We start from the raw sequence: 23,521 nt of genomic DNA, 5'->3' as shown, positions 1-23,521 counted from the left end.
TGCAATAATAGTTTTTAACAGTTTATATGCGTTTTGTGGGCCGTACACAAACTTCTGCAGACACTCCATGCGACCGTAGACTACTGAATTTGGATAGTGTGCATCGATCAGACTGTATGAAGCCCATTGCCACGTCACATAGCTTACAGGCTTGCTCATTTGAGTGTATAAATCGGATGAATGCAATGCAAGAAAACATCACATTGCACTCTGACTTATGTCATTCAATGAGTCAGTGCTCATCTGCGACTTTTTCCTCAGCTCTAATCGGACTGATCAAAAAAATCACAGCATGCCACAATTGTCTACGAGAATGCAAGTCAATCGGTGTGAGAAAAAAAATCGGACAGCACAAGGCTCATTTGTAGGCCGCCTGATTTTCACGCACATATCTCAAAGGAACCAGGAAATTTCATCAGCCAAGTACAATAATTTCACAGTCTGAACTGGCAGAATAGAGATAGATTAGATAACCTAGATGGATATATAGAACTAGACTGTGGCCCGATTCTAACGCATCGGGTACTCTAGAATATGCATGTCCCCGTAGTATATGGACAATGATGATTCCAGAATTCGCGGCAGACTGTGCCCGTCGCTGATTGGTCGAGGCAACCTTTATGACATCATCGTCGCCATGGCAACCATTATGACATCTACGTCGATACTGTGCCCGTCGCTGATTGGTCGAGGCCTGGCGGCCTCGACCAATCAGAGACGCGGGATTTCCAGGACAGACAGACAGACAGAAAGACAGACAGAAAGACAGACAGACAGACAGACAGACGGAAAAACCCTTAGACAATTATATATATAGATGGATACAATAGATAGATAAAATAGTTATCCTGTAGATATATAATACCCTTTAGTGCTTTTCATGTCTCACTAAATGGTGTTTAGCCTTGTTTAATCTAATAAAGAAATAATTAAAAAAAGCAGAATATAGAATACAATATCTTTCTATGGCCGGCATCACACTTGCGAGAAACTCTCACAAGTCTCGCATCTCAATACCCGGCACTGCCGCCGGCACTCGGACCGGAGCGCTCAGCTGCATAGAAATACATGCAGCCACACACTCCGGTCGGCCATTACAGGTGCTGTCATAAATTTCAATTTATTTAGTCACTAAATTTGGGTGCAGATGTACTCCAGGGCCCCCCACCCACACCTCCCAGAGTGATTTTACATTTGGAAGATATTTTGGTGCAAATGTGCCATTATTGTACAACTTGCGACTTCTTGCGATGCAAGGGTGAAAAATCATTGACCCGCCAGCATCATTTTTGAAGAATTTGGTGCAAGAACAACATTGACGAATCTCACAATACAAAAAAGAAATAAATAAAAGTGTATTAAAAAGAAAATGCAAATCGAGAACTGGGACCTCAGTATATTTTTGGAGAGTAGGAGGAAACCAGAGCATCTGGAGGAAACCAGCACAAGTGAGCAAAAAAAAATTGTAACAGGAAATCTCCAGGACAAGATGACAAATCGACCACTTGTGTCATTTACTTTTTTGGCATGTGACGTTGGGGTGCTCCATTTTGGTCTGGTGGTATATTCTGGCGTGGAAAGTAAGGTGCAGAGGATCGCACACCGAAATTCTGTGCAGAATCACCCAATTAACCACAGCGTTGGCAAGTGTTCGATAGGCTGCATGATGACACACGGGGCGAGCCAAAAAATCGCAGAATGGTGCCGCTACGTGGCGACATAATGCAGGTGAATGGCGTCACATTGCCAAAGGACCGTCACAACCAAGTTGAAAAAACCCAACTCGTTCTGACTTTTTGCTGCGCCTTACGTGTTCCGATGTGACGCCGTTAACATGCACTACGCCGCTGCCATGAAGTGGCGCCATACAGCAATCTTTGGACACACGACCTGTGTGACCCCCGGCTTAATGCATTAAGGAAAAAAAGTGTCATTTCTGAAGTAACTATATATTTTTTTTCACTAGAAAAGTGATTTTATGGAAAAAAAAAATTAATGTCAGAAATGTATAATAACCAGTGTGTGAGAATAATGCTCTTATGCCGTGCAGTTTATTGCATTGACTATTGTGTCTCCGCCACACCCTGTACGGTCACCGGAAATCGCCACAAGAATACATTTGTCAATGTCATACCCAGCACAAAAAAAAAAAGAAAAGAAAATCCTTCTGACGCCCTTCTCAAAGATGGCGGCCGGGCAGTCACCGCCGGCTCACGTGACCTCAGCCCCTGCAGCTCCCTCTATGGAGGTTTGCGGCCGTTGGTGAACGCTTGTTTGTATTCAACCCCACAATGCAATGCGCGCTCCGCGGGAAACCAAAATGGCGAAGGTCTGCGACCGAACCGGGCCGTTTGCTGTATTTATGTAAACCAGGGCGCCTTCAGCCGGAGCCGTCTCTCTCTCTACGGCGGAGGGAGCCGGGACGGGACTCTGACAGGACAATACCTGACTTGTGATTTCGCTGTGGAGGGCGCTGTGCACCACTGAGGTGGCCGAATGAGGTGAGGACTGATAACGAGGGTCTTGTGTGCGCCATTGTGTGGGCGCTTCCTGGTCACGTGAGCAATAGTGTGAGCTCTGCGGCCATACTGTGCTGTATATATAGTGGCTATACTGTGACTATAGTGACTGTATGCTGTGTGTATGGTGACTATATACTGTGTGTATGGTGACTGTATACTGTGTATAGTGACTGTATGCTGTGTGTATGGTGACTGTATACTGTGTGTATGGTGACTGTATACTGTGTGTATGGTGACTGTATACTGTGTGTATGGTGACTGTATACTGTGTATGGTGACTGTATACTGTGTGTATAGTGACTGTATACTGTGTGTATAGTGACTGTATACTGTGTGTATAGTGACTGTATACTGTGTGTATGGTGACTGTATACTGTGTGTATGGTGACTGTATACTGTGTGTATGGTGACTGTATACTGTGTATGGTGACTGTATACTGTGTGTATGGTGACTGTATACTGTGTGTATAGTGACTGTATACTGTGTGTATAGTGACTGTATACTGTGTGTATGGTGACTGTATACTGTGTGTATGGTGACTGTATACTGTGTGTATGGTGACTGTATACTGTGTGTATGGTGACTGTATACTGTGTGTATGGTGACTGTATACTGTGTGTATGGTGACTGTATACTGTGTGTATGGTGACTGTATACTGTGTGTATAGTGACTGTATACTGTGTGTATAGTGACTGTATACTGTGTGTATAGTGACTATACTGTGTGTATGGTGACTGTATACTGTGTGTATGGTGACTGTATACTGTGTATGGTGACTGTATACTGTGTATAGTGACTGTATGCTGTGTGTATAGTGACTATGCTGTGTGTATGGTGACTGTATACTGTGTGTATGGTGACTGTATACTGTGTATGGTGACTGTATACTGTGTATAGTGACTGTATGCTGTGTGTATAGTGACTATGCTGTGTGTGTGTAGTGACTATGCTGTGCTCCTGTGTGTGTGTAGTGACTGTATACTGTGTATAGTGACTGTATGCTGTGTGTATAGTGACTGTATGCTGTGTGTATGGTGACTGTATACTGTGTGTATGGTGACTGTATACTGTGTGTATGGTGACTGTATACTGTGTGTATGGTGACTGTATACTGTGTGTATGGTGACTGTATACTGTGTGTATGGTGACTGTATACTGTGTGTATGGTGACTGTATACTGTGTGTATGGTGACTGTATACTGTGCGTATAGTGACTGTATACTGTGTGTATAGTGACTGTATACTGTGTGTATAGTGACTGTATACTGTGTGTATAGTGACTATACTGTGTGTATGGTGACTGTATACTGTGTGTATGGTGACTGTATACTGTGTATGGTGACTGTATACTGTGTATGGTGACTGTATACTGTGTATGGTGACTGTATACTGTGTATGGTGACTGTATGCTGTGTGTATAGTGACTATGCTGTGTGTGTGTAGTGACTATGCTGTGCTCCTGTGTGTGTGTAGTGACTGTAGACTGTGTGTGTAGTGACTGTATACTGTGTATAGTGACTGTATGCTGTGTGTATGGTGACTGTATGCTGTGTGTATGGTGACTGTATGCTGTGTGTATGGTGACTGTATACTGTGTGTATGGTGACTGTATGCTGTGTGTATGGTGACTGTATGCTGTGTGTATGGTGACTGTATACTGTGTGTATGGTGACTGTATACTGTGTGTATGGTGACTGTATACTGTGTGTATGGTGACTGTATACTGTGTATGGTGACTGTATACTGTGTATGGTGACTGTATACTGTGTATAGTGACTGCTGTGTGTATAGTGACTATGCTGTGTGTGTGTAGTGACTATGCTGTGCTCCTGTGTGTGTGTAGTGACTGTATACTGTGTGTGTAGTGACTGTATACTGTGTGTGTAGTGACTGTATACTGTGTATAGTGACTGTATGCTGTGTGTATAGTGACTGTATGCTGTGCGTGTATAGTGACTGTATGCTGTGCGTGTAGTGACTGTATGCTGTGCGTGTGTAGTGACTGTATGCTGTGCGTGTAGTGACTGTATGCTGTGCGTGTAGTGACTGTATGCTGTGCGTGTGTAGTGACTGTATGCTGTGCGTGTGTAGTGACTGTATGCTGTGCGTGTGTAGTGACTGTATGCTGTGCGTGTGTAGTGACTGTATGCTGTGTGTATAGTGACTGTATGCTGTGTGTATAGTGACTGTATGCTGTGCGTGTGTAGTGACTGTATGCTGTGCGTGTAGTGACTGTATGCTGTGCGTGTGTAGTGACTGTATGCTGTGCGTGTAGTGACTGTATGCTGTGCGTGTGTAGTGACTGTATGCTGTGCGTGTGTAGTGACTGTATGCTGTGCGTGTGTAGTGACTGTATGCTGTGCGTGTGTAGTGACTGTATGCTGTGCGTGTGTAGTGACTGTATGCTGTGCGTGTGTAGTGACTGTATGCTGTGCGTGTGTAGTGACTGTATGCTGTGCGTGTGTAGTGACTGTATGCTGTGCGTGTGTAGTGACTGTATGCTGTGCGTGTGTAGTGACTGTATGCTGTGCGTGTGTAGTGACTGTATGCTGTGCGTGTGTAGTGACTGTATGCTGTGCGTGTGTAGTGACTGTATGCTGTGCTCCTGTCTATAGTGATTGTGTGCTGTGCGTACAGTGGGGACCCTGTATAAACAGTTGAAACCAGAAGTTTACATACACTATATAAAGACACATGCATGTTTTTCTCAAAATGTGACATGAAATCAGAATGAACCTTTCCCATTTTAGGTCAATTAGGATTACCATAATTAATATTTTCCAAATCATAGAATGAGAGGCATTTTTATTACTTACTGCAAAGTCAAGTTTCCATACATTTCATTAGTATTTGGTACCATTGCTCTTAAACTGAATGACTTGAGTCAAACGTTTGAGATCTCCTTCTACAAGCTTCTCACAATAGTTGGTCGGAATTTGGGCCCATTCCTCCTGATACTGATGTAACTGATCCAGGTTTGTAAGGTCGCCTTGCTCGCACCGGCCTTTTCAGCTTTGCCCATACATTTTCAATAGGCTTGATATCAGGGCTTTGTGATGGCCTCTCCAAAAGATTGACTTTGTTATCCTTAAGGCTAGGTTCACATTGCGTTAAAGAAGCCCGTTCAACACATGCGTTAAACGGGCTGCGTTAACGCAAGTGCCGAAATGTGATCGCGCAGATAGAGCTAGCAGATGCTCTATCTGTGCTAGCGGTGACCGACCCGGAAACGCTGCAGCCCGCGTCCCAGGGTCCGTCACTCAATGACTGCACATCGCTAGCGCATGCCCATTTTGGGTGTGCGCTAGTGATGCGTCCGAAACAGGGCTTAATGGCAGCGTTAACGGACTTCGTTACACCGCGTTATGCCGAATGTGAACCCAGCCTAAGCCACTTTACCATTTTGGCAGTTTGCTTCAGGTCATTGTCCATTTGGAAGATCCATTTCCGCCCAAGCTTTAACTTCCTGGCTGATGTCTTGAGCTGTTGCTTCAGTATTGCCACATAATCTTTTCTCATGATGCCATCTATTTTGTGAAGTGCACCAGCCCCTCCTGCAGCAAAACAAGCTCACAACATGATGCTGCCACCCCCATGTTTCACAGCTGGGATGGTGTTTTTAGGCTTCCAAACTTCTCCTATTTTTCCTCGAAACGTAACAATGGTCATTATGCCCAAAAAGTTCAATGTGAGTGGCTTTTCAGCCCATATTGATACAGTACTTGTTTTACTGTGGATATTGACATAATCTTACCAGTTTCTGTCATCATCTTCACAAGGTCTTTTACTTTTTGTCCTTGGGAAGATATGCACATGTCGGACCATAGCACTTTCATCTCTGGGACACAGAACCCGTCTCATTCCTGACCGGTATGATGGATCATGGGAGCATTAAGAGAGGTCTGGATGCACATGATGAGAGCATTATACTGCCTCTGTACAAATCCCTGGTTAGACCGTACATGGAGTACTGAGTACAGTTTTGGGCATCGGTGCTCAGGAAGGATATAATGGAACTAGAGCGAGTACAAAGGAGAGCAGCAAAATTAATAAAGGGGATGGGGGAACTGCAATACCCAGAGAGATTAACAAAATTAGGATTATTTAGTCTAGAAAAAAAGACGACTGAGGGGCGATCTAATAACCATGTATAAGTATATACGGGGACAATACAAATATCTCTGAGGATCTGTTTATACCAAGGAAGGTGACGGTCACAAGTGATTATTCTCTGCGTCTGGAGGAGATAAGGTTTTTACACCAACATAGCAGAGGATTCTTTACTGTTTGGGCAGTGAGAATCTGGAATTCCTTTGCTGAGGAGGTGGTGATGGCGAACTCAGTCGAGGGGTTCAAGAGAGACCTGGATGTCTTCCTGGAGCGTAACCATATTGTATCTTACAGTTATTAGGTTCTTTAGAAGGACGTAGATCTGGGGATTTATTCTGACGGAATATAGGCTGAACTGGATGGACAAATGTCTTTTTTCGGCCTTGCTAACTATGTTACTATGATGGCTGGACATTCCCATCTTGTTTGTACAGATGAATGAGGCTCCTTCAGATAGCTTGAAATTGTACACAAGGATGAGCCAGACTTGTGCAAGTCCACAATTCTCTTCCTGATATCTTGGCTGATTTCTTTAGACTTTCCCATGATGCTACACAAAGAAGCAGTGTGTTTCAGGTGTGCATTTAAAATACATCCACAGGTGTGTCTCTAATTAAAGGGAACCTGTCACCCCCGCCAGGCGTTTTTAACTAAAAGAGCCACCTTGTGCAGCACGAATGCTGCATTCTGTTAAGGTGGCTCTTTTAGTTCGGGTCCCTGCAAACGCTCAAATAATCGCTTTTATAATGTGCCCCTCATACCTGAATTTGTCAGAGGGGCATGTCTTTCCTGCCTGACACAAATGCCTCCCAGGCGTCAGGTATGAGGGGCACATTATAAAAGCGATTATTTGAGCGTTTGCAGGGACCCGAATTGGCATGCGTTTTCACGCTAAACACTAGCGTTTTGCAAGCGTAATTAGCTTGCAGAATGCTAGCGTTTTCCAAGCGATCTGTAGCATCGCTTGGAAAACTGACAGGTTGGTCACACTTGTCATAAAAAATGTTTGACAAGTGTGACCAACTTTTTACTATAGATGCTGCCTATTCAGCATCAATAGTAAAAGAGTGTTAAAAATAATAAAAAAAAATCATGATATTCTCACCTTCCGGCGTCCCCCGGCAGGCTTCCCGCTCCTCATGATGCTCCGGTCTCAGTAATGCTTTGCGGCATGACCCCAGATGACGTTACGGTCTCACGAGACCGCTATGTCATCACATGTCATTTTCGTAATGCATTACTGGGACCGGAGCGTCGCGAGGAGCGGGAAGCCAGCCGGGGGACGCCGGAAGGTGAGAATATCATGATTTTTTATTTTAATTCTTTTTTTTTTTTTTTTTTATTTATTTATTTTTTAAACAATTTATATGGTACCCAGGGCTTCTCCTCCACCCTGGGAACCATCCGCACATGATCCGCTTACTTACTGCATGGTGCGCATAGCCCCATGCGGGAAGTAAGCGGGTTCAATGCATTCTTATGTGTGCAGAATCCATGTGATTCGGCACAAAGAATGAATATGCTGCGTTTTTTTCCGGAATGCGATTCTGCTGCGGAAAAAAGCGCAGCATGTGCACACAAAATGCGAAATGCATTCTAAAAATAGGATGCTTAATGTGAGCGTTTTATAGCGAAAAAAACGCGATAGCCTAACTTTGCAGTAAGTAATAAAAATACCTTAACCCCTTAAGCCCCGAGGGTGATTTGCACGTTAATGACCGGGCCAATTTTTACAATTCTGACCACTGTCCCTTTATGAGGTTACAACTCTGGAACGCTTCAACGGATCTTGGCGATTCTGACATTGTTTTCTCGTGAGATATTGTACTTCATGTTAGTGGTAAAATTTATTCGATATAACTTGTGTTTATTTGTGAAAAAAACGGAAATTTGGCAAAAATTTTGAAAATTTCACAATTTTCCAACTTTTAATTTTTATGCCCTTAAATCACAGAGATACGTCACGCAAAATACTTAATAAGTAACATTTCCCACATGTCTACTTTACATCAGCACAATTTTGGAACCAAAATTTTTTTTTTTGTTAGGGAGTTATAAAGGTTAAAAGTTGACCAGCAATTTCTGATTTTTACAACACCATTTTTTTTAGGGACCACATCTCATTTGAAGTCATTTTGAGGGGTCTATATGATAGAAAATACCCAAGTGTGACACCATTCTAAAAACTGCACCCCTCAAGGTGCTCAAAACCACATTCAAGAAGTTTATTAACCCTTCAGGTGTTTCACAGGAATTTTTGGAATGTTTAAATAAAAATGAACATTTAACTTTTTTTCACACAAAATTTACTTCAGCTCCAATTTGTTTTATTTTACCAAGGGTAACAGGAGAAAATGGACCCCAAAAGATGTTGTACAATTTGTCCGGAGTACGCTGATACCCCATATGTGGGGGTAAACCACTTTTTGGGCACATAACAGAGCTCGGAAGCGAAGGAGCGCCATTTTACTTTTCAATGCAAAATTGACTGGAATTAAGATGGGACGTCATGTTGCGTTTGGAGAGCCCCTGATGTGCCTAAACATTGAAACCCCCCACAAGTTACACCATTTTGGAAAGTAGACCCCTTAAGGAACTTATCTAGATGTGTAGTGAGCACTTTGACCCACCAAGTGCTTCACAGAAGTTTATAATGCAGAGCCGTAAAAATAAAAAATCATATTTTTTCACAAAAATGATCTTTTCGCCCCCAATTTTTTATGTTCCCAAGGGTAAGAGAAGAAATTGGACCCCAAATGTTGTTGTGCAATTTGTCCTGAGTACGCTGATACCCCATATGTGGGTGTAAACCATTGTTTGGGTGCATGGCAGAGCTCCGAAGGGAAGGAGCGCCATTTGACTTTTCAATGCAAAATTGACTGGAATTGAGATGGGACGCCATGTCGCATTTGGAGAGCCCCTGATGTGCCTAAACATTAAAACCCCCCCACAAGTGACACCATTTTGGAAAGTAGACCCCCTAAGGAACTTATCTTGATGTGTTTTGAGAGCTTTAACCCCTTCACCCCCAAGGGTGGTTTGCACGTTAATGACCGGGCCAATTTTTACAATTCTGACCACTGTCCCTTTATGAGGTTATAACTCTGGAACGCTTCAACGGATCTTGGCGATTCTGACATTGTTTTCTCGTGACATATTGTACTTCATGATAGTGGTAAAATTTCTTCGATATAACTTGCGTTTATTTGTGAAAAAAACGAATATTTGGCGAAAATTTTGAAAATTTCGCAATTTTCCAACTTTGAATTTTTATGCCCTTAAATCACAGACATATGTCATGCAAAATACTTAATAAGTAACATTTCCCACATGTCTACTTTACATCAGCACAATTTTGGAACCAAAATTTTTTTGGGTGACGGAGTTATAAGGGTTAAAAGTTGACCAGCAATTTCTCATTTTTACAACACCATTTTTTTTTAGGGACCACATCTCATTTGAAGTAATTTTGAGGGGTCTATATGATAGAAAATACCCAAGTGTGACACCATTCTAAAAACTGCACCCCTCAAGGTACTCAAAACCACTTTCAAGAAGTTTATTAACCCTTCAGGTGTTTCACAGGAATTTTTGGAATGTTTAAATAAAATTAAACATTTAACTTTTTTTCACTCAAAATTTGTTTCAGCTCCAATTTGTTTTATTTTACCAAGGGTAACAGGAGAAAATAGACCCCAAAATTTGTTGTACAATTCGTCCTGAGTACGCTGATACCCCATATGTGGGTGTAAACCATTGTTTGGGCGCAGGGCAGAGCTCGGAAGGAAAGGAGCGCCATTTGACTTTTCAATGCAAAATTGACTGGAATTGAGATGGGACGCCATGTTGCATTTGGAGAGCCCCTGATGTGCGTAAACATTGAAACCCCCCACAAGTGACACCATTTTGGAAAGTAGACCCCCTAAGGATCTTATCTAGATGTGTGTTGAGCACTTTGACCCAACAAGTGCTTCACAGAAGTTTATAATGCAGAGCCGTAAAAATAAAAATCATATTTTTTCACAAAAATGATCTTTTCGCCCCCATTTTTTTATTTCCCCAAGGGTAAGAGAAGAAATTAGACCACAAAAGTTGTTGTGCAATTTGTCCTGAGTACGACGATACCCCATATGTGGGGATAAACCACTGTTTGGGCACATAGCAGAGCTCGGAAGGGAAGGAGCGCTATTTTACTTTTCAATGCAAAATTGACTGGAATTAAGATGGGATGCCATGTTGCGTTTGGAGAGCCCCTGATGTGCCTAAACATTAAAAACCCCCACAAGTGACACCATTTTGGAAAGTAGACCCCTTAAGGAACTTATCTAGATGTGTGTTGAGCACTTTGACCCAACAAGTGCTTCACAGAAGTTTATAATGCAGAGCCGTAAAAATAAAAATCATATTTTTTCACAAAAATGATCTTTTCGCCCCCATTTTTTTATTTCCCCAAGGGTAAGAGAAGAAATTAGACCACAAAAGTTGTTGAGCAATTTGTCCTGAGTACGACGATACCCCATATGTGGGGGTAAACCACTGTTTGGGCGCATAGCAGAGCTCGGAAGGGAAGGAGCGCTATTTTACTTTTCAATGCAAAATTGACTGGAATTAAGATGGGATGCCATGTTGCGTTTGGAGAGCCCCTGATGTGCCTAAACATTAAAAACCCCCACAAGTGACACCATTTTGGAAAGTAGACCCCCTAAGGAACTTATCTAGATGTGTTTTGATAGCTTTGAACCCCCGAGTGTTTCACTACAGTTTATAACGCAGAGCCGTGAAAATAAAAATTCCTTTTTTTTTTTCACAAAAATGATTTTTTAGCCCCCAGTTTTGTATTTTCACAAGGGTACCAGGATAAATTGGGCTCCAAAAGTTGTTGTCCAATTTGTCCTGAGTACGTTGATACCCCATATGTGGGGGGGAACCACTGTTTGGGTGCATGACAGAGCTCGGAAGGGAAGGAGCGTCATTTGGAATGCAGACTTAAATGGATTGGTCTGCAGGCGTCACGTTGCATTTGCAGAGCCCCTGATGTACCCAAACAGTACAAACCCCCCACAAGTGACCCCATATTGGAAACTAGACCCCCCAAGGAACTTATCTAGATGTGTTGTGAGAACTTTGAACCCCCAAGTGTTTCACTACAGTTTATAACGCAGAGCCGTGAAAATAAAAATTCTTTTTTTTTTTCACAAAAATGATTTTTTAGCCCCCAGTTTTGTATTTTCACAAAGGTATCAGGATAAATTGGACCCCAAAAGTTGTTGATCAATTTGTCCTGAGTACGCTGATACCCCATATGTGGGGGGGAACCACTGTTTGGGCGCATGACAGAGCTCGGAAGGGAAGGAGCGCCATTTGGAATGCAGACTTAAATGGATTGGTCTGCAGGCGTCATGTTGCATTTGCAGAGCCCCTGATGTACCCAAACAGTACAAACCCCCCACAAGTGACCCCATATCGGAAACTAGACCCCCCAAGGAACTTATCTAGATGTGTTGTGAGAACTTTGAACCCCCAAGTGTTTCACTACAGTTTACAACGCAGAGCCGTGAAAATAAAAAATCTTTTTTTTCCCACAAAACTTATTTTTTGGCCCCCAGTTTTGTATTTTCCCAAGGGTAGCAGGAGAAATTGGACCCCAAAAGATGATGTCCAATTTGTCCTGAGTACGCTGATACCCCATATGTTGGGGTAAACCCCTGTTTGGGCACACGGGAGAGCTCTGAAGGGAAGGAGCACTGTCTTACTTTTTCAACGCAGAATTGTCTGGAATTGAGATCGGACGCCATGTCGCGTTTGGAGAGCCCCTGATGTGCCTGAACAGTGGAAACTCCCCAATTCTACCTGAAACTAATCCAAACACACCCCTAACCCTAATCCCAACTGTAACCCTAACCACACCCCTAACCCTGACACACCCCTAATTCTAATCCCAACTGTAAATGTAATCCTAACCCTAACTTTAGCCCTAACCCTAACTTTATCCCCAATCCTAACTTTAGCCCCAACCCTATCCCTAACATTAGCTCCAGCCCTAACCCTAGCCCTAACCGGAAAATGGAAATAAATACATTTTTTTAATTTTATTATTTTTCCCTAACTAAGGGGGTGATGAAGGGGGGTTTGATTTACTTTTATAGCGATTTTTATGATTGGCAGCTGTCACACACTAAAAGACGCTTTTTATAGCAAAAAAGTTTTTGCGTCTCCACATTTTGAGACCTATAATTTTTCCGTATTTTGGTCCACAGAGTCATGAGAGGTCTTGATTTTTGCGGGACGAGTTGACGTTTTTATTGGTAACATTTTCGGACATGTGACAGTTTTTGATCACTTTTTATTCCGATTTTTGTGAGGCAGAATGACCAAAAACCAGCTATTCATGAATTTCTTTTGGGGGAGGCGTTTATACCGTTCCACGTTTGGTAAAATTGATAAATCAGTTTTATTTGTCGGGTCAGTACGATTACAGCGATATCTCATTTATATCATTTTTTTTAATGTTTTAGTGCTTTTATACGATAAAAGCTATTTTATAGAAAAAATAATTATTTTGGCATCGCTTTATTATGAGGACTATAACTTTTTTATTTTTTTGGTTATGATGCTATATGGCGGCTCGTCTTTTGCGGGACAAGATAATGTTTTCAGCGGTACCATGGTTATTTATATCCGTCTTTTTGATCGCGTGTTATTTCACTTTTTGTTTGTCGGTATGATAATAAAGCGTTGTTTTTTGGCTCATTTTTTTTTTCTTACGGTGTTCACTAAAAGGACTAACTAGTGGGACAGTTTTATAGGTGGGGTCGTTACGGACGCGGCGATACTACCGTATTTTCCGGCGTACAAGACGACTTTTTAACCCCTGAAAATCTTCTTAAAAGTCGGGGGTCGTCTTGTACGCCGGGAATCGCCTTGTACGCCGGGTGTATATGGTGGGTGGGGGGGGGGAGTGATCCTGATGACGACGAGGGGGCGTCTCACAGAAAAGTGAGTATCCCCCATTACCTTATCATAGCGCTGCAGCGTGGGGTCTCTGTGCTGGGAGCGGCGGCGGCTGCTGTGCTGTGGCGGCTCCTCTTCTGCAGTGTGGGGCCTGTGGGGCGGTGGCGGCGGCGGCGTATCTTCATGCAGTCGGGGCTCCTCCGGCATCTCAGCCTGGAAGCCCCGCCGGCAACTCCATCGGTACAATGCGCTGGCCTCCGGGAAAATGGCCGCTGCTTAGATTCAGATCTCGTTGAGATCTGAATCTGAGCATGCGCAGCCCCCAGCGGCCGGGCCACCGCATCGCACCTATTGAGCTGCCTCCGGGAAAATGGCCACTGCTCAGATTCAGATCTCGTCTCCCGAGATCTCGGGACGAGATCTGAATCTGAGCAGCGGCCATTTTCCCGGAGGCCACCTGACCGCATTGTACCCATGGAGTTGCCGGCGGGGCTTCCAGTCTTTGAGATGCCGGAGGAGCCCCGACTGTATGAAGATACGCCGCCGCCACCGCCCCACAGCACCAGAGGCCCCACACTGCAGAAGAGGAGCCGCCACAGCACAGCACAGCACAGCACAGCACAGCACAGCAGCCGCCGCTCCCAGCACAGAGACCCCACGCTGCAGCGCTATGATAAGGTAATGGGGGATACTCACTTTCCTGTGAGACGCCCCCTCGTCCTCATCAGGATCACTCCCCCCCCCCCCCCCCCAAAAGGCACATATTCACCGGCCCTATAAGACGACATAGGGTGTATAAGAAGACCCCCGACTTTTAAGAAGATTTTATTTTTTAACTGGTAAAGTTGGGGGGTCGTCTTATACGCCCAGTCGTCTTATACGCCGGAAAATACGGTAAATATGTGTACTTTTATTGTTTTTTTTTTTGTTTTTTAGATAAAGAAATGTATTTCTGGGAATATTTTTTTTTTTTTCTTCATTATTTAGGATTTTTTTTTTTTTTTTTCACACGTGGAAATTTATTTATTTTTTTTACTTTGTCCCAGGGGGGGACATCACAGATCGCCGATCTGATAGTTTGCATAGCACTCTTATCAGATCGGCGATCTCACTCACATCGCCGCAGGCTTACCAGCGCTCCCCCCCCCCGTGAGCGCGGCCGATCGCTATGACGTGCTATCCCGTCACTGGGAATTAAGTCCCAGGTCACCTTGACGGGATAGTACGTCATATGGGATTAAGGGGTTAAACATTCTCTCATTATTCTGGCATTTGGCAAATAATAATTATGGTAATCCTATTTGACCTAAAACAGGAAAGTTTTTTTTTTTTTTTCTGATTTCATGTCAGATACTGAGAATAACATGCATATGTGTGTCTTTTTATATAGTGTATGTAAACTTCTAGTTTCAACTGTAGAGACGGGTGCGTACAGTGGGGACCCTGTCTGTAGAGACGGGTGCGTACAGTGGGGACCCTGTCTGTAGAGACGGGTGCGTACAGTGGGGACCCTGTCTGTAGAGACGGGTGCGTACAGTGGGGACCCTGTCTGTAGAGACGGGTGCGTACAGTGGGGACCCTGTCTGTAGAGACGGGTGCGTACAGTGGGGACCCTGTCTGTAGAGACGGGTGCGTACAGTGGGGACCCTGTCTGTAGAGACGGGTGCGTACAGTGGGGACCCTGTCTGTAGAGACGGGTGCGTACAGTGGGGACCCTGTATGTAGAGGATTGGTGCATTGCTGTTTACATAGTGCCCACATCTTTCCACGCTGTATGCAGATAGCAATACAGTTCTATTCCACAGAAATATATTGTATATGTTTGGCACCATGTTGTTGCATCACTGCACACTGTGCTGGGGCTGCATTGCGACTTCCTGCTGCATCTGTCCGTGTAATCCGCAGCTCTTGCAGGTAATGGGGCTGCACAGCACCACGACAATGAAGTCACAAAATATCCTACTGGTTCAGACTTGCTTGTTTCCATCTCTGTGTTTTGCAAGTCCCTTTGCAACCCCATCACCCTCATTAGCCGCGGGATACAGCCCCAGGCTGCGTTGAGACTGCACAATCTGTGTCCCATAAACGGCTGCCAATTTGGCTACACATAAGCCGATCGGCAATTGTTTGCGGGCCTTTTTACACTGGGCAGCTAGCTACAGTAAATGTGATCTGTAATAGATCTGTGTGCTCGTAAGCTGCTGCTATTTACTTCTCAGCAGCGTGGGTCCTGCATACACAGGACGATGTGCTGCCAAGAACAATGATTGTTAAAAGGAGTCTGTCGTCACAGAATGACTGGTGCTCAGTACACCCATGGCATGGCCACACATTAAACTGCACCTTCCCACCTTCTTTCCCCCCATTACTCCATTTCTCCTCCCACCCCATCACACTCTTTTGACAGCTCTAGCTATATAGAGCTATAGATGGGCTGAGTAGGTGGAAAGGTGCACTTAAATAGTTGGTTATGCCAAGGGTGCACCGAGCGTCTGTACTTGGTTTGAACAATCATTCTTGGCTGACAGGCCCTTTAAAGACCATGTCACCCAACGAACAAGTGTTTTTCTTGTTCATTGGTAGCCGGTATTTTTTTCAGACTTAACAAAGTTCAGCCAAATGCGCAGTGAAAAACACCATGTTTCTTTTCCACTTCCTCATTGCTTTTTATGTTTGAAAAATGCAAGGAACATGTAAAGAAATGACATGCTGCAGTTCTCAAATAAAGTCAGGAAAAAAACGAAGCGTATGCAGCAGATTTTGGAAATCTCATAGCTTTATCTGGGAATGTAGAACGCAGCTTCTTGCATACAATGCAGCCTATTGCTTATGTTCCCACAATGAGTATTTGGTGAGTTATTGATGTTGCAGGATTGTTGCGCCTATTAAGTAAATTAGGTTACTTGCAATTTTTCATTGCGTTGTTTTTTTTTTTTTTTGTTTAAGGGAACCTGTCACCAGAAAAGATGCTATTAACTGGTGTGTTAATCTGCATGTTTATAGCATTACTAACCTGCCCATTTTCTCCCCGGCAGCATTCGGTTTCAGTCACGGGGGGCTGCAGCTGCACTGGTTCAGCCACCGCTCTGAGTATATAGAGCGGCGGCTGTAACCGCTCCCCTGGCCCTGAGTGTCAGTCAGGGCCGGTGGTGCAGTTACAGCTGTTGCTCTGTAGTCTCATAGCAGTGATCGAAACGGAACGCTGCCGGGAAGAATAAAGTAAATTGTCTCCCGCAGCGTTCTGCTCAGTTCCAGCCCCCGACAGGTTAATAAAGCTATTAACCTGCAGATTAACCCCATATACGCAGGTTAAAGGGAACCTGTCACCCCCCAGGAGTTTTTAACTAAAAGAGCCATCTTGTGCAGCAGTAATGCTGCATTCTGACAAGGTGGCTCTTTTAGTTCTGGGTGCTCTAACTGCCGAAATAATCAGTTTTGTAATTTGTCCTAAATACCTTATCTTCAGTCAAGGAGGCAGGCCTTTCCCCCCTGCTGCAGAAGCCACACAGCCATCTCTCAAGTCTTCTTGGCGCCGGACGCCACCTCCTCACTGCTGTTTTGAAATGAGCCGGCGCCTGCGCTCTTTTCCCCTGCCTGGTGCAGGCGCAGTGAGCGCTGCCCGTCTGTCCTCATATGCAGTCCAGCTGACTGCGCCTGTGCGGACGCCCTGCCTGTGAATCCCAGCCCCGCAGTGTCTTCTTATTTATTCATACTACGGGGCGTGGATTCACAGGCAGGGCGGCCGCACAGGCGCAGTCAGCTAGACTGCATATGAGGACAGACGGGCAGCGCTCACTGTGCCTGCCCAAGGCAGGAGAAAAGAGCGCAGGCACCGGCTCATTTCAAAACAGCGGTGAGGAGGCGGCGCCAAGAAGACTTGAGGGACGGCTGTGTGGCGTCTGCAGCAGGGGGGAAACGCCGGCCTCCTTGACTGAAGAAAGGTATTTAGGACAAATTACAAAACTGATTATTTCGGCAGTTACAGCACCCAGAACTAAAAGAGCCACCTTGTCAGAATACAGCATTACTGCTGCACAAGGTGGCTCTTTTAGTTAAAAACGCCTGGGGGGGTGACAGGTTCCCTTTAATAGTTTTTTTTTTTTCTGGTGACAAGTTCCTTTTTTTTTTTTTTTGGACTCTGCCGTTTCTCTCTTTGGTATGTCTTGTTTTAAATAATGCTACTTTTTTACACTTCCTGGTATTTGTCTTTGACAACTTTGATACGTTCATGTGTGGCTTACATGTGTTTTTTTTAGTGCTTTTCTGTAGTGGAAATACCTGTTGATTTTATGCATCTAATGCAACTCTATGGGGAAATTCTACACATTAAAAATACCCAGCGTCAGAAGCTTATCGTTTGCACACAACCTAAAGGTACCGTTACACTAAGCAACTTACCAACGATCACGAACAGCGATCGTGATCGTTGGTAAGTCGTTGTGTGGTCGCTGGGGAGCTGTCACACAGGCAGCTCTCTCCAGCGACCAACGATCAGGGGAAAGACTTCGGCATCGTTGAAACTGTCTTCAATGATGCCGAAGTCCCCCTGCAACACCCGGGTAACCAGGGTAAACATCGGGTTACTAAGTGCAGGGCCGCGCTTAGTAACCCGATACTTACCCTGGTTACCATTGTAAAAGTAAAAAAAAAACACTACATACTCACCTTATGAAGTCTGTCACGTCCCCCGGCGTCCACGCGCTGCTGCAGAGAGCTTTCCCTGCACTGAATGTGTCAGCGGCGCCGGCAGTAACAGCGGTGACGTCACCGCTGTGCTCTGCTTTACGTCCAGCCGGCGCTCACACAGTCAATGCAGGGAAAGCTCCCTGCAGCAGCGCGTGGACGCCGGGGGTCCCCCGGCGACGAAATAAGGTGCTGGCCTTCTAGCTCCGACCAACGATATCACAGCAGGATCCAGATCGCTGCTGCGTGTCAAACACAACGAGATCGCTATCCAGGACGCTGCAACGTCACGGATCGTTGTCATTCTCGTTGGAAAGTTGTTCAGTGTGAAGGTACCTTTAGACTTAATACTGGATTGTTGCCCAGCTGGCTATAAAAATACACAACTAGGCTGTTACCTGCCATTGTAGTATTAATAGTAATGATCCACCCACGTGGATTTTTGGTTGTTGTCTGTTGTACTAGGCGTGGACAGTTCAGACTGATGGACATTTTCTTTGACAAATGTGCGCTCCTGGAATTCATCTTTGTTTGCCATAACATGATTCTCCATGGGAAAATGTCCTTTATAGCATAAGAAATATCACCGTTCCTTGCTCAAGAAATGATCCAATTATACTGTGGGAAAAAAAGACTTGTATGAATTTTTACTTTTCTGGCTAATTAAGTCTGAGCAATGAGCAGTTTTAGCCATACAAGCCGGCATATAATGGTGTCCGGATCATCCACGGGGCACATGGTGATTTATACATGTATCAGTAATGACAGTATAAGCCATGTCATTTGCTATATTCTGTTTATGCAGTATTTCATTTTTGGGTTTTTATTATATCACGAGAAATGTATTTTGTATTTGTATTGCATGTTGCGGGGTGATTCGGATCATGCAGGGTAATTGTTGGGCTTGGGCACTGATGTGGGCAGAGACAACAGCTTTGTGTCCTGCCAGGTTGCTGCAGCCTTTGTTCTGTCTTTGTTGCAGGAGATAAGTTCCTCTTTCTTTTTTTTTTTTCTCATGGGATTGACAGCAGATCTGTACCTAAAGACGTGCTAAAACAATTACCGTATCTCTGTGCTTTTTTTCCCAATTTTCCCATATCCATTCCTCTTGTTCTCTATTTTCTGGGTTTGGGTTGTTTTACATTGTTTATATATGAACTCGTTCACTATACATACATATATATATATATATATATATATATATATATATATATATATATATATATATATATATATATATATATATATATATATATTCTCCTGAAAAAGTGTCCTTAATTTTTTTTTTTTATTCTAGGTTTGATGTATAGATATTTATTAGGCTCTGTTCTCCTGAACAACCATAGTTTATGCTAATGACTGCAAATTAATTCAGATCCCATCATACTTAATAGGGACCTCTTGTTGGCTTTTTTTAGGGGGTGTCTTTTCAGAATAGAAGAAAGTGTCAGCATGCTGAACTTTTCTGTTGCTTAAAAAACAAGTAATAGTGAATGTGGCCCCTCTGCCTCCATTTGCACCATCTACTATATAATTGACGCGTCGGACAGGGGATTGGTTAGGCTGCATGTGACGCTGACCGGCAGTGACGTCTGAGCCGGTATGTTGAATCAAGCGCCATTTCAAACAGCTGCCACCACTGAGTACACCTCCTATATATAAACCCTGAAAAAAGCCACTATGTGCTGTGACTATCCCCCTGGACGAAGCATACCGCGAAACGCGCGTCGGGGGTTCTCAGACTGCGCTGCATACTTAGGTAATATGCCCGTACTCTTTTTCATGCCATATATATGCACTATATGTATTGACACACTATCTTACACACTGTATTAGTGATGCAATAAGCCAAAGGCTTTGTTCAATCAGATAGGTTTCCCATTATTGTAAGCATGTCTGCTACATATTGAACCTTATAGGATTAACCTTTTGATTGGAAATATGATCACTGTATAAAGTACCTTATGGGATTAACCCTTTGACTGCAAACATGTTTTCTATACAGTGTAGTATATGGGATTAACCCTTTCCTTTATGGATCTTTGTAATGACATGGACTACACCCAGATAATTTGAACAATTTGTGCATTGTGGTTGTAATCTTTTTGGCATATATGTATACATCACTTGATTTTTAGTCATATTCCTGTATGCAGACAGTAGCATTCTGTCACTTGTATTACCACTGGCTACTATGAGACTTGTTTTTTATGTTTTGTGATTAATAAAATATTGATACTTTTAATGGTATTTAAGCTTCCGATGGTTTCTTTTTTTGATTGATTTTGTAATTAGGAAGTACCTTTTCTACGTAGGCCTAATATTTGATTATTACTATATAATTGTCTAAGGGTCACTTCGTCTGTCTGTCCGCAACTTCTGTAACGGTTATTCATTAGCTGATTGGTCTCGCCAGCTGCCTGTCATGGCTGCCACGACCAATCAGCGACGGGCACAGTCCAATTAGTCCCTCCCTACTCCCCTGCAGTCAGTGCCGGCCGGCCGCTCCATACTCCCCGCAGTCACGGCTCACACAGGGTTAATGCCAGCGGTAACGGACTGCGTTATGCCACGGGTAACTCACTCCGTTACCGCCGCTATTAACCCAGTGTGACCAAGTTTTTACTATTGACGCTGCCTATGCAGCGTCAATAGTACAAGGATCTAATGTTAAAAATAATTAAAAAAAGATAAAAAATCATTATATACTCACCTTTCGCTGCCTTTCTCGCTCCTCGCCACCCTCCGGTAACCGCTCTGTGCAAGCGGCAGGTTCCGGTACCAATTATCGTATGGCAGAAGGACCTGCCATGACGTCACGGTCATGTGACCGCGACGTCATCACAGACCCTGCGCACTTGCGCGAGCAGGACCTGTCATGACGTCACGGTCATGTGACCGCGACGTCATCACACCCTGGGACCGGAAGCTGCCGCCTGTACCGCGCACAGGCGACAGAACTACAAGTATGGTGAGTATGTTAGAACTACAAGGGGCCCTCAGATTGGAAGGTGAGTATGTTTATTTTTAATTTTTTAACCTGTGACATACATGGCTGGGCAATCTACTACGTAGCTAGGCAATATACTACGTGGCTGGCCAATATACTACGTGGCTGGCCAATATACTACGTGGCTGGCCAATATACTACGTGGCTGGCCAATATACTACGTGGCTGGCCAGTATACTACGTGGCTGGCCAGTATACTACGTGGCTGGCCAGTATACTACGTGGCTGGCCAATATACTACGTGGCTGGCCAATATACTACGTGGCTGGCCAGTATACTACGTGGCTGGCCAGTATACTACGTGGCTGGCCAGTATACTACGTGGCTGGCCAGTATACTACGTGGCTGGCCAATATACTACATCACTGGACCACGTCACTGAGTAATATACTACATGGCTGGGCAATATACTACGTGGCTCTGTGCTGTATGATACGTGGCTGGGCAATATACTACGTGGCTGGCCAATATACTACGTGGCTGGGCAATATACTACGTGGGCTGTGCAATATACTACGTGGACATGCATATTCTAGAATACCCGATGCGTTAGAATCGGGCCACCATCTAGTTTTAAATATAAGGCTGTGTTCACACGTTGCGTTTTTGCTGCAACTTTTTAGCTGTGTTATACAGCACCAGCAAAGTCTGAGAATTCAGAAATCTCATACACACACATTGGTTTTATTTTCCTTACTGATTTGAAAAACTGCTTAAAGTGAACCTGTCATGAAGTTTGGCCTATAAGAGATACGGGCATCACCTTTCAGGGCTGATATACAGCGTTCTATAATGCTGTATATCTGCCCCCCGACCTGTAAGAAAAGAAAAATAACTTATTTTTCTTCTCTTACAGGTTGGGGGCAGATATACAGAATTATACAGGGTGGGCCATATATGGGTATATACTTGGGTGGGCTTTGTATATGGATACACCTAAATAAAATGGGAATGGTTGGTGATATCAACTTCCTGTTTGTGGCACATTAGTATATGGGAAGGGGAAAACTTTTCAAGATGGGTGGTGACAATGCCGGCCATTTTGTAGTCAGCCATTTTGGATGTATCTTTATAAATGGCCCATCCAGGTGTATCCATATAAATGGCCCACCCTGTAGAATGCTGTATATCAGCCCTGAAAGGTGATGGCCGTATCTTATATCAGCCAAAAGTGTTGACAAGTTTCCTTTAATTTTTGAAAACTACAGCATGTCACTTCTTTAAATATTTTTTTTCAGAATATTTGCAGCCAGCTTTTTTTCACCCACAGGAAACAATGGGTAAGTGTAAAAATATAGCAAAAACGCAGGTATCAGGTTTTTGGTGCAAAAAGCTTAGGAAGTTAATCATGCTTTTTTTTTAGGGAGGTCATTAACCCCTTCATGACCCAGCCTATTTTGGCCTTAATGACCTTGCCATTTTTTGCAATTCTGACCAGTGTCCCTTTATGAGGTAATAACTCAGGAACGCTTCAACGGATCCTTGCGGTTCTGAGATTGTTTTTTCGTGACATATTGGGCTTCATGTTAGTGGTAAATTTAGGTCGATAATTTCTGAGTTTATTTGTGAAAAAAACGGAAATTTGGCAAAAATTTTGAAAATTTCGCAATTTTCACATTTTGAATTTTTATTCTGTTAAACCAGAGTTATGTGACACAAAATAGTTAATAAATAACATTTCCCACATGTCTACTTTACATCAGCACAATTTTGGAAATAATTTTTTTTTTTGCTAGGAAGTTATAAGGGTTAAAATTTGACCAGTGATTTCTCATTTTTACAACAAAATTTACAAAACCATTTTTTTTAGGGACCACCTCACATTTGAAGTCAGTTTGAGGGTTCTATATGGCTGAAAATACCCAAAAGTGACACCATTCTAAAAACTGCACCCCTCAAGGTGCTCAAAACCACATTCAAGAAGTTTATTAACCCTTCAGGTGTTTCACAACAGCAGAAGCAACATGGAAGGAAAAAGTGAACATTTAACTTTTTAGTCACAAAAATGATCTTTTAGCAACAATTTTTTTATTTTCCCAAGGGTAAAAGGAGAAACTGGACCACAAAAGTTGTTGTCCAATTTGTCCTGAGTACGTTGATACCTCATATGTGGGGGTAAACCACTGTTTGTGGGCACGGCAGGGCTCGGAAGCGAAGGAGCGCCATTTGACTTTTTCAATGAAAAATTGGCTCCAATCTTTAGCGGATACCATGTCGCGTTTGGAGAGCCCCCGTGTGCCTAA

General features: G+C 43.7%; 1 protein-coding gene across 1 annotated transcript in view; it reads left to right on the top strand.

Annotated features, from left to right (window-relative positions):
- Positions 1-2,190: 2,190 nt before the first annotated feature.
- MTF2 (metal response element binding transcription factor 2) overlaps positions 2,191-23,521 on the top strand; it is a 71,316-nt gene continuing 49,985 nt past the window's right edge. The window contains exon 1 of the mRNA XM_077277397.1: positions 2,191-2,501. Within this exon, the coding sequence (XP_077133512.1) occupies positions 2,497-2,501 (5 nt within the window). The 5' untranslated portion in view covers positions 2,191-2,496. The remainder of the gene's footprint in view (positions 2,502-23,521) is intronic.

This window comes from Ranitomeya variabilis, chromosome 8 (assembly GCF_051348905.1).
Source record: "Ranitomeya variabilis isolate aRanVar5 chromosome 8, aRanVar5.hap1, whole genome shotgun sequence".
NCBI lineage: Eukaryota > Metazoa > Chordata > Amphibia > Anura > Dendrobatidae > Ranitomeya > Ranitomeya variabilis.
Note: the sequence above shows the minus strand (reverse complement) of the source record. Positions and strands in the feature narration are given on the sequence as shown.